General features: G+C 43.6%; 1 protein-coding gene across 1 annotated transcript; it reads left to right on the forward strand.

Annotated features, from left to right (window-relative positions):
* The first annotated feature begins 7,555 nt into the window (after nucleotides 1–7,555).
* Nucleotides 7,556–8,749, forward strand: LOC145698560 (uncharacterized). The gene is made up of 4 exons (XM_081775767.1): nucleotides 7,556–8,259; nucleotides 8,303–8,466; nucleotides 8,509–8,595; nucleotides 8,639–8,749. The coding sequence occupies exons 1-4, from the start codon at nucleotides 8,141–8,143 to the stop codon at nucleotides 8,689–8,691; spliced, it is 423 nt and encodes a 140-aa protein (XP_081631893.1). The 5' UTR covers nucleotides 7,556–8,140; the 3' UTR covers nucleotides 8,692–8,749.
* Nucleotides 8,750–11,746: the final 2,997 nt, after the last annotated feature.

An 11,746-nucleotide genomic window follows, 5' to 3' on the forward strand; every position in this document is an offset into this window, starting at 1 on the left:
CGTATCGTTTTTGGACCGCTCGCTAGGCGTAGTGTGTTTTGGCAGACTCCACCTGTAACAAAGGATTCAGATCTGTTCCCAGTGCAAGAATGAGTTACTACTAAAAAGGAGGAGGGGATAAGCTCGTTTGGACAAGTTCAAGATTGGGCAAGAAGATCTGCGGCGGAAAGCCCTCAGGATGTTCATGAAATAAGCGCCACCCGTCCAAAGAACATGGTTAATTGTCATCACCAAGACAATTGGTAGACGCTTGTTGATTAAAATTGTTATGTTTATCTAGAATTTTCGAAAGAAGACGCCGGTCTCTTGAGAAATCTCCCTCCTCGCCAACAAAGAAAAGGAACAGATCTGAACCCTTCCCCAAATGCTTGTTTATCTAATTAGGACATGCCTTCATCAGTAAATGTCAAAAGGAATAAAAGAGGGGAGAAAAAAAAAGAAAGTTTTACGACGGAAAATTTGAAATTAGCCTGTTGGTTATTATTAGCTTGCAAAAAGGGTCGTTGTTTGAAAATTTTTGCGAAATCAATTTTGAATGATGAATCGAAACAATGGGGAAAATAGGAAATGCGAAAAAGAGAATGGGAGGTGCGCAGTGGCGGAAACTGAACCCAGCAGCCTGGGTAATAAATGGTCAAGTTTACGATGAAACGTGACGGTATTCCGAGGCGTTTACGAAAAGTAACAACCGTTAATTGTCGAAAAAAAAGAGTTTCATTCTGAAAAACGCTCGAAATAGTAAGCTTTTATTGGGTTTTAAATAGCGCAATCTGGATTTTTTATTGAGCCTTTTATTAAGTTATATCGTAAATAAAGAAGAATCCTCTTTCATCATCACTTTCTTTTTAGTCTCACATCAGCACTTATAAATCAGCGACTTCCCGTTTACACCCGCTCAAAAATCCACAGATCGATCATCGAGGCACGAAAATTCAGACTTCAAAATTTCATAAATTGGCAGATGATTTGCGCCCTAATTACGCATGATTGGCTCTTTCTCTCCCGGAAAGAGCCCCCCTCTTTGTCACTTTTTGACATTTTTTTCCTGAATAAGAGTCGCCAATTTTTCGAATTGTCGTTTTTTTTGGCGGCTTTTTTGGCAAAAGTTGGCGGTATTTGCCGATTCCGATTTCTACAGTCTAAATTACGAGAATGTCATTTTAGCAGCCGCCCAGGCACAGTGGCGTGATTTAGCCTGCCCTCCATGGCTCACTACTTTGTAACCTAATAAGCTCGCAGTCTATTACTATCGATTTCTGAATCCGCATATTTTTTTTCCTCTTCGCGGAGAAAAAATAGCAGCGTAAAGTTCACTCTCCCAATTTGCCAAATTGAGAAACAGAGGGAATAGATATCCTTTATATTGCCAATTGGCTATTACTCTCTGCTTTTTTTTTCAAAATCGCAGCGAGTTTTTCTTTTTAACTCTTTTGGATATTGAAGAGTTTTTTTTTTCTTCTGAATCTCTTTGGCCGGAAAAGCGAATCTCTTGAATAAGTCCCTTTTTTGGTATTTTTGGTATAAACATTATTATTAAGAATTTGCGAGAAAGAGTAGCAGATTTCGAGCGATTTTCCTGGTGGAGAGGCGTTCGAAAAATCGAGAAGGGCGATTCTCCCTCAGGCGTGAATTTGCAGCCCGCGCGCGCCCCCCAGCTATCCGGAGGGTCGAATCCATCTTTACTGGTAACGAGTTAAGCTCGTGCAACTCATTCAACTCGCATATGGAAAATAACAAATGAGAGCATTTTTTTCGTTGATGCCGGATGTACTCTAGTACGCGCGGCTGGCTTAGCGCCTCTGTCAACTGGCTTAGTGATTTACTCTTCTTTTCTCAGTTGTCTTTCCAGTTATCATTATCTCCAATCTCGTATATTATAGAGAGACACCCGGCTCTACAAAGAACAATGATCCTTGGTCCCGCCACTATATTCCGTTCTGGAGTTTACTTCGAGCAGAAAGCCCATGCTAAGTGTTTGAGTTGCATTATTGACGCGGCTATGTCGAGTTGACGATCGATTTCCCGCATAACACAATGCGATGAATACAAAAATCACCACCAAAACTCCACAAGGTGGCGCCAATGCTTAATTAAACTAAGCATGGGTCATCTAAGTCCAGCACCCTTCTTTTATTAAACAAAAATTAAAGTAGAGATTTCAGCCGAAAAAGAAAGAAAGTCCTCAATTCGGGCCTCGAAAACCTGGTGAAAAAGCTGTGTCAGGATCTTAAGAGCCGACATGAAAAGTCGCGTAGCGGCTTTTTTGAAAACGAAGCCGCGTAGCGGCTTCGCAAAATTATCATTCCAATCAATTCTTATGTTTTGGCGAAGCCGCTCTGCGGCTTCGATTTTAAAAAAGCCGCTACGCGGCTTTTCACTTTCGCTTCTCAAATCCTGACTCAGCTTTCTAAGCAGGTTGCCGAGCTCAGCCATTATCTTCTTCCGGACAAGACGATCCAAATCTCCCGTCGACAACTTTCATGCATACGGCTCAATAGGCTTCACACTTGAGAAATTGCAAGAAACAGTAGATTATTCAGCAAATAAATTGTTTGAGGCGGGATTAAGTATGTCTCGTTTTACAGAGCTGCTGATTGCAAGTGATGATTCCTTTATGTCTTCATGCGGACAAGCGAGAAAGTAATAAATTGATACTCGAAGCGATTTATTGTTTTATTCGAAGCCAAGGCTAAAAACTCAGGTTTTTGTACGGCTCATGTATTTTCTGAGCCATGACGAGGACGAATATTCAAAAATTTACGCTGTCCGCTTATGAGTATGATTGTCATTATTTCCCAACAGAGAGTTAAATAGAAGCATCCACACTGGATTCCACAGGTTTTATATTCACTTCACACCGATGAAAGTGGAACTCGGAGCCGTTGTTTTAACTACTTTTTCAGTTTTTCTAGCTCTTTTATTAACCAAAGGAAGAAAAAGAGAGCAAGTACAATCGGAAGAAACTTCATGGACTCAAGATGAGCTCACTGGAGTGAGCAAAATCGGCTATAGAAATATTTTAATCGAAATAGAAAGAAAAATTTTTGACGGAATTATTTCTACGGATCGCTTTACGTTCCCCGATGCGCTGAAATTTTGCGAAGAAAATGAAAAACGAATGCCAACTGATTACTTTAAAATCAAGAACAATGAATTCAAAGAATACCCTGATTTAGGCCTTTGGGTCAATGCCTCATTGGATGTTACTAAAAATGTGAGTTATGGTTTGCCAAAGATGCAAGAAAAATTCGAAAAAATAATGTCAAAAATTTTTGATTAGCCTCTTTGGGTCCTGCAGAATTATGACGGAGAGCATATGAGAAAAAATAGTCTTTTCTTCACTCTTCCAGGAGAGCATTATTGGGATTATATTCGGTTTATTTGCGACGATGATCGCGTTGATGATCAAAGTGGAGAAATAAAAATACAAACTGCGTAAGTGAATTCAAGATGTTGCTCTCCCAAACGAGTATTCTAGTGAAACAGCTGAAAATCTACCTTGTAAGCCGATGGTTCTCACAAAAACATTTTTGGAAACTTACTTCAATAGCGATGGATACATCGGAAACGGCTTTTACTCCGGCCTGAAGCTCAAAGACTACGATTTTCACCTCACGAATCTAATGATTACCAATGAAGGAAGTAAGTCGTTCAAATAGAATTAAGTATCGTTTATTAAATAACACTAGAATTCGCTCTTTCTTGGATGTCATGCAACGCAGGAGATTCTTTTCTCAGCGAAAATTGTGATCATCCCTTTTCGGATAAACTATTTGGTAGGATCTTTTCTTTTATTCTTGTTTGTCAATTTCTTTTCAGGAAAAGTAAAAATCGTGGATCAATCAATTTATCGAAAAGTAGTTTGTTACTGAGAAGGGACCTTCATTCTTTTATCTGGACAAAGAGTAATAAATTGATAGACAAGCGATTTATCGTTTCATTGGCAAGCAATCGCTGAAAATTCCGATGCCGGCTTCGACACTGTTGATCCAGTCCGTCCAATTCTCATCCTGTCGAATGGTTTTGATTTGAGCTGACAAGACTAGCGAGTAATAATCATAAACCCTTCTCTTTTCGCTGAGGATACAAGCCGGAATAAGGGACCATTTGGCACCAGCAGCCGTAGATAATCAAGTTATTTGCGTCGAAATCCATCGCGCCCTCCATCAGAAGCATGAATTCCGCCATTGACTTAGATTGTTCAATCAGAAATGCCCACAAAAGGCATTTTCTCGTTTTCGGAATAACTTCTTTATGTATCATTCGAAAAAATTTGTAAGGTGACTTTGTGATCATCCGAAATTCATGCCGGCGACCTTGCTATGCCGGTGATATTGGTGTTTTGTTGTACGGTGAGACTTGTCCACACGGGGAGAACGAGGATTCGCCGAATCAAGGGCAGTTCCCTCGGATACGAAGCACTTCGGATCAACGCGGTTCAATACGGTACAACGCAAGACCAAGAGTAATCAGCCCGCCGGCATAAATTGAGAGAATTTGCTTAAACTTTGCCTAATGGGGTTATTGAGGCCCTACATTGTAGACATGTAGATTCAGAATCTGAATTAAAAATTGACAAAGGGCAGGAAAGATTGAGTACTTTGCAGCTGATAAAAGGAAATGATTTATTCGAAAATCAATCATCGAAAGCCTTCATCAGTCAATTTTGACTTCAGATTCTGAATTTTCGGCCTCAATTACCCCATTGGGCAAAGTTTTAGCGAATTCCATCTTTGAATCTTCTTTATCTTCACTTTTTACCGTCAGAAATTTTACCGTCAATTATGCCGAACTGATTTTTTAAATAATATATTAATAAATACTACAAGAGAAGCATAGTGACCAGAGAAGCGTGGCTACAAGAGGAGCATTTTACCAAATGGCTATAAGTCGAAGGTTTCCTCCATTTTCATTTTTTTCGTATTTTATTAAACCATTTCGAAGTACAAAGTTCTTGATTCGACCCTCGCTGAACCTGGCTTCCGCGGTGTTTAGAATACAAGCGATCGAAGTACTTCGCATTCGACTCGATTCAACACCGTACAACACATGACCAAGAACAACCAGCCCGCCGGCATAAATTATGAGATGTGTTCGTCTCTCTAGCAAATTCTGATGCTTATAAAGCAAAATAATTTTTTTTTCGAGCAAAACGTAAACAAGTAAATCTTAAAAAAATCGTAAAAATGATTAACGTATCACAATCTATAAAACCGCTCATGATGATAACACTTCCTTCATCTCGAGAATTATATATATTCGAGGTCAAAAAATGGCTAAAATCGGGATTTTCGATGAGATGGGTTGGTGTCTCGCTTTCTACCGTTAAAATTTGATGACGAAAAATTTATTTGAGAGAGATGTTGCTCGATTTAAGATAGCTCTGTCTATCGCCAAAGAGAAAATTTGAAAATTTAAGGCTAGCTGGCTTTGAGCGCCGGGCTAGAATCGGTTATTTTCGGGAAAACCTATCTCTCCCCCTTAAAACCAGTCTTTCAACGGGTTTTTTGTTCGTCTCAATTCTAGAGACGAGCCGACCTTGCTAGAGTATTACTTTTGATGAAAACTCTCCATGGCGACCTTGCTTGAGTGTAACTTTTCTTGAAAACTCTTTATGGCGTAATGGCGACAACTCGCGGCGGCGCTACGAATCGACGAAATAAAACGGTTCGTACTCGTAAAATATGTAGATTCAAAAAAGTCTCTTTTTCTGATAAATTATCAGATTTCCAAATATGAAGGTAAAAATCAGAGATAAACGGCGTTCAAAAAATCGGCCCAAAAACCGATTTCGAACGTAGCCGCCCGCCACCCTTAATAACGCTTAAATTTAGCTATCTACGATCTTCGCCACTGCGGCAAGCTACGCCTCTGCGTATGAAGCGTTGACTTCATCTTCTTATTCATCGTGGGAAGCAAAGCCGGACAATTTTCAATGCGGAGGATCAATCACTGGCCCGGGGACAATTCGATCTCCAAACAGCGCAAATAACTTCTACTACGATCAAGTGGACTGCTTCTGGAACATTGCACTCGATCCTTCCGTCACTCAGTTCACCATCGTTGCCAAGTCGTTCTCCGTTGAAGAATGTGCAGGTTGCGGCTGCGATTGGCTTGAAATTATCGACAGGAGCTACCAGGGAAAGGCCTACTGTGGTCTTGTCGACCCCAACACTCTTCGACGCCGACGATCTGCTGAAAAAAAATCGGGTGGAGATCTGGAAGGTAGACAGACTTCGTGGCAACCGACCGACCAGACCGGCCTGAAAACGCACACTGTGAATGGAAACATGGGTACAATCAGATTTTACTCCGATGACAGCGTATCGTACAGAGGCTTCGAACTCTGCATCTCCATTGACGGAGATGACTCCTGCCCGCTGCCTGATGGAGGATCTGCCGGCAGTGCCGGTGGTAACGGTACTACTACAGACGCGCCCGCTACTCCGGCCGAGGCTTGGGATGCGATCGCCGTAGCTGCTGCCGATGTTGCCGTCGAAGTCGACGACTTTTATGCCGCCCTTCCTGGCCTCGGCAAAAACTCAGTTCTCGCATCAAAGAAGGTCGATCGATACAACGCTTTCTTCAACAAGATGCTCTTCCTCCAGGAAAGGGTTGACAACAAATGATTAAAGAAATATTTTTTGCGACAAAACGCGTGAACCCTTTCTCTAAGAACAAAGCTTCTGCTGATCCCTGCGACTACCCCGCCGGCTCGAACGATCCCGCCACTTTCGTCGCACCTGTCGATTCCGACGATGCTTGCGAAAAACTTCAAGGAGTTTTCGCCTCGCTCATGTCCTTCGTCGACTCTTACGTCTGCATGAACGACGCCGACGAGAGCCCTCTCAGATTGACAAGACTCATCCAACGACAGCGAATGCAGATTGTCACCAGGAAGCTCAAGCAGATGAAGTGCGGAAACTAAGTCTATCGAGTTTCTACTTTCGAGACTTTGATGTTTATTGGTGATTTTTTTCTCTTTGATTCTGCTAAAAGAGCCCTAATCTCATTCTGTTTTTGAAAAAACATTGTTGCTAATAAATCGTCATTTCTCAGAAATTTCGTGTGTGTCTTTTGAATATGGTATCTTTTCGCGCTCGCTGATTTTCTGACAATGATTGTGACGGGAACAAATACTTTTGGCTTTTAAGTGTTTTTGGTCGCAAGTCTTTCAGATGCCGAACACACAAGAGCAGCAGAATTAAGCTAATTGCAACGCAAGAGCGGCGGCATATCAAATCTGCAATTCTCACTCATGTCCAGTCTAACAAGGAGCATTGTCTTTTCTGCATGGAGTTGAGTGAATTACGCTGGGAACCATGCTGCGGCTGGTTTTTGACGGACTACGCGGGCAGCTGGGGCTTCTATATTCATAATACTTAAAAAACTATTTAAAAAAATAAAAAGTTTGAGGCGGGATTAAGTATGTCTCGTTTTACAGAGCTGCTGATTGCAAGTGATGATTCCTTTATGTCTCCGTGCGGACAAGCGAGAAAGTAATAAATTAACACTCGAAGCGATTTATTGTTTTATTCGAAGCAATAGAGAAATATTCAGGATTTGGTCATGTATTTTCTGAGCCATGACGAGGACGAAATATCCGCTTATTACTTGATTGTAATTATTTCCCAACAGAGAGTAAAAGAGAAGCATCATTAGGTTCTACGTTCACACCACGACGATGAAAGTGGAACTCGCAGCGATTGTTTTAATTATTATTTCGGTTTTTCTTGCTGCTCTTTTAACTCAACTAAACGATAAAGAGCGAGTACAACTGGAAGAAATTTCATGGATTCAAGATGAACTCACTGAAGTGAGCAAAATCGGCTACAGAAATATTTCAATCGAAATGGAAAAAGAAATTTTCGACGGAATTATTTCTACGGATCGCTTTACGTTCCCCGATGCGCTGAAATTTTGCGAAGAAAATGAAAAAAGAATGCCAGCTGATTATTTTAAAATAAAGGACAATGAATCCAAAGAATACCCTGATCTAGGCGTTTGGGTTAATGCTTCATTCGATGTTACTAAGAATATAAGTTATGGTTTGCCAAAGATGCAAGAAAAATTCGAAAAAATAATGTCAAAAATTTTTGATTAGCCTCTTTGGGTCCTGCAGAATTATGACGGAGAGCATATGAGAAAAAATAGTCTTTTCTTCACTCTCCCAGGAGAGCATTATTGGGATTATATTCGGTTTATTTGCGACGATGATCGCGTTGATGATCAAAGTGGAGAAATAAAAATACAAACTGCGTAAGTGAATTCAAGATGTTGCTCTCCCAAACGAGTATTCTAGTGAAACAGCTGAAAATCTACCTTGTAAGCCGATGGTTCTCACAAAAACATTTTTGGAAACTTACTTCAATAGCGATGGATATATCGGAAACGGCTTTTACTCCGGCCTGAAGCTCAAAGACTACGATTTTCACCTCACGAATCTTACGATTACCAGTAAAGGAAGTAAGTTGCTCAAATATAATTTAGTGTCGTAAATAACACTAGAATTCGCTCTTGCTTGGATGTCATGCAACGCAGGAGATTCTTATCTCGGCGAAAATTGTGATCATCCCTTTTCGGATAGACTCTTTGGTAAGATTTTTTCTTTTGTCTTTTTTTGTCAATTTCTTTTCAGGAAGAGTAAAAATCGTGGATCAATCAATTTATCGAAAAGTCATTTGTTTCTGAGAGAAAAACATCATCTTTTTCATGAAGGAAATAAATTGATAGACAAAGCGATTTATTGTTTCATTGGCAAGCAATGGCTGAAAATTCCGACTTTTGTCAGCTTTTCCAGAGACAGGCAGTAAGGAATAAATAACAGTTGATTTTCGGTTTTCGATTTAGTTATCTCCAAAAAGACTGCTGTAGAAGAGGGCCTGTGGGTTGTTGCCGGTGAGGGCGTAGCTCAAAAGTGGCTTGTCGCTGTTCAAGGCGGCGATGTTGACGAGTGGGTTTCCGCCGAGCGAGTTGGCGAAAAGCATCTTGGGGTCCTTGTTGATGGCGTATGCGGTCCATGGGTCCGCGATTTGCTGAGCAACGGCCAAGTTGGTGAGGGTTTCCTTGGTGTCTGGTCGGTTGACCATGTTGGCGATGATTGGGTTGCCAGTCAAAGCATAGGCGGTCTGTGGGGAGCTGGCGATGGAGCCGTACCAGAGATCCTGCTGAGATGGTGTTGGGTGGTTGTAAGCGTTGACAAGGGCGAGGTTCAAGGAATCAGGGTTGGTGTTGCTGATGAGCTTGTCCATCATCAAATAGTTGGAGTCGCCGGTGAGAGCGAAGCCAAGAGATGGAGAAGCGTTGCCGGCGATGATTCCGGTGGCTGGGTCGACCTTAACTGGCTCTTTTGGAAGGACGTTGCCTTGTTGACCAGCCATCATGGCGAGAAGTGGGTTGTCGGTCAAAGCGTAAGTGAGAAGTGGGTTGCCAGTGGAAGCAGCACCCCAAGCAAGACCTGGCTTCTGGTCCTTGGCGGCGAGGAAACCAGCTGGGGAACCAGTGTGGAAGAGACCCTTGAAGGGCTTGTTCTCGGCGGCAGCGGCGGTGACGGCAGCGTTGGCGAGACCTGGGTTGTTTCGGATGTATTCAGGTCCTTCTCGGAGTCGAATGGCATCGACATCACCACCAGAAGCGTGGAAAGAAGTGGCGGGGTCCTTGATGTTGGCGGCGATGAGAGCATCGGTGATTTCTTCAACTGGCTTCTGGGAGATGTGAGCAGCCTGGAGAGGAGTGATGTTGCCAGCCTGGCCCTGGATAGCGATCTGCATGTACTTGCCGGCCTGGCTATCGGCAGCGTTGCCAGCAAGGAGGAGAGCAGCTGGGTTGACACCACCGTTGGTGCCGGCCATGAGAGCGAGAGAAGCATCGCTGATTTTGTTGGAGGTGTCTCCGTTCTTGTTGATCAAGAGAGCAGGAAGGAGAGCAGAGACGTCCTGGCCGTTGTTGGCAGCAGTCAACATAGAGAGAGTTGGGTTCTGCGTCAAGGCAAAGGTGGCAAGTGGATCGTTGGTCTTTGAAGCAAGGAGAGATGTGGCGGGATCTTCGAGCTTCGAGTTGATCAAGTGGTAGTTGAATGGGTTGACACCGGCTTCGTTGGCAGCGACGAGGGCGAGGTTGTCGTTGCTAATCTGGCCAGTGGCAGCCATGACCTTGGCGGGCTCAGCACCAGCAACGAGCGCAGACATAGCTGGAGTGACGTTATCGGCAGTAGCGAGAGCGATACCAGCAGCTGCGGGGTTGTTGGATTGAGCGGCCAAGAAGAGAGGAGCGCTGATTTCACCACCGGTAAGGGCAGCAGCGGTGAGAAGGTTGTTTCCAGATGCTCCAGCGGCAAGGAAAAGTGGAAGGTTGTTGCTGTTGCCTTCAGCATTTGGGTCCTGGAGGGCCTTGGCGGTAAGGAGAGTGTTAGTATCGAGTCCACCGTTCATGAGGGCGAGTGGAGCGAGGTTTCCAAGACCGTCATTTCCGGTAGAAGAAAGAAGGGCAGCAGTGGCAAGACCGCTGTCTGGAGCATCTTTCTGGGAGTGAATGGCAGCAGCATTAAGGTTGCTCTCCATATCGTCAGCGCCGAGGACGGTAGCAGTGATCAAACTTTCAGCAACGCTACCTCCGTTAGCGGCGTTCTGGGCCATCATAGCCGCTGGAAGAGCAGCTTTCATGTCATCGTCACCTGCGAGAGCGACGGTGGCGACGGGGCCCATCTTGCCGAGAGCACCTGTGGCGGCAAGGACTGGAAGAGCATCGTTGTTGTCGCCGAGAGCACCAGTAGCGGCGAGAATTGGAAGGGCACTGTTAGAGTCTCCTCCGAGCGCACCAGTGGCGGCAAGAAGTGGGAGGGAAGAGTCGGTGTTGTCTCCAAGGAGGAGGGCGAGGAGAAGGGGATCAAGTTCTCCAAGAGTCATTGATTTGGACATACATCCTTGAGCGGTCTGGACACAATCCTCTGAAGTCTCTCGTCGAGTGACAGCAGCGTTGACGGAAGTGGCAATGAAAAATTTCGCAAGTTTCATCTCGCCTGACTATTTCAGTTGCCGAGTGTTAATTAAAAAGTGAATAGCTTTGGTAAACGCTTGGTGAGCGATAAGCGACTGCGGCTGCGTGATCACGCGCTTTTATAGAGTCGCGCGGAGTTGCGCCAGCCGCCACCGCGTGGTGGTGGTGCCGACCGTCATCGTGCTTCCCGTAACTTACGCAACCCACGGCACTTCGTAGCAAGCAGTAAGTCTCTGGCTTCATGGAATCTGACGAAAGCTACAGTACCAAAAATGACGAAATAAGTAACTTTGGGCGAAACAAGTTTCGGAGAAAATCGAGCGGTCCATACCATCTTTGACGACAATGTTCGACCAAAAAAGATGATTCAGTTGAATAACTGATCCAAAATCGGATCCAAGCATATTTGAAAGAGCCGTGACATCAATCCAATACAGTAGATACCCTCTACTATGTCTCGTTCATTCGTTCAGGTGTCACTTTTAATATAAAAAATATGTGCTAGTATTATTCCTATGACCATTTCGCGCGTTCATAATATTTTTCTCCGTCTGAAACTGTAAGGCCCTGCGGATACTTCTGTATATCTGAAAGGGGTGCCCTAAAAGACGTTCAACCACAGCTGATATTACTGTGAAGAGAGCAGTTCTTAGCCTGCGGGCATGTAAGTCATTCTCTTTTACTACAAACAGTAAAAACTGTCTCACCGACAGCGAAAACTTTTGCAATTCACGGAAATAGCTTTCGACAC

Source organism: Oikopleura dioica, chromosome 2, assembly GCF_907165135.1.
Source record: "Oikopleura dioica chromosome 2, OKI2018_I68_1.0, whole genome shotgun sequence".
Taxonomy (NCBI): Eukaryota; Metazoa; Chordata; class Appendicularia; order Copelata; family Oikopleuridae; genus Oikopleura; species Oikopleura dioica.

What these genes read in the sequence shown, in the direction of transcription:
- LOC145698560 (XM_081775767.1), top strand. Translation starts at nt 8,141, where the DNA reads ATGAGAAAAAATAGTCTTTTCTTCACTCTCCCAGGAGAGCATTATTGG. An exon ending in TACGATTACCAGTAAAGGAA is followed by an intron (nt 8,467 to 8,508) that starts GTAAGTTGCTCA and finishes AAATAACACTAG; the next exon opens with AATTCGCTCTTGCTTGGATG. An exon ending in CTTTTCGGATAGACTCTTTG is followed by an intron (nt 8,596 to 8,638) that starts GTAAGATTTTTT and finishes ATTTCTTTTCAG; the next exon opens with GAAGAGTAAAAATCGTGGAT.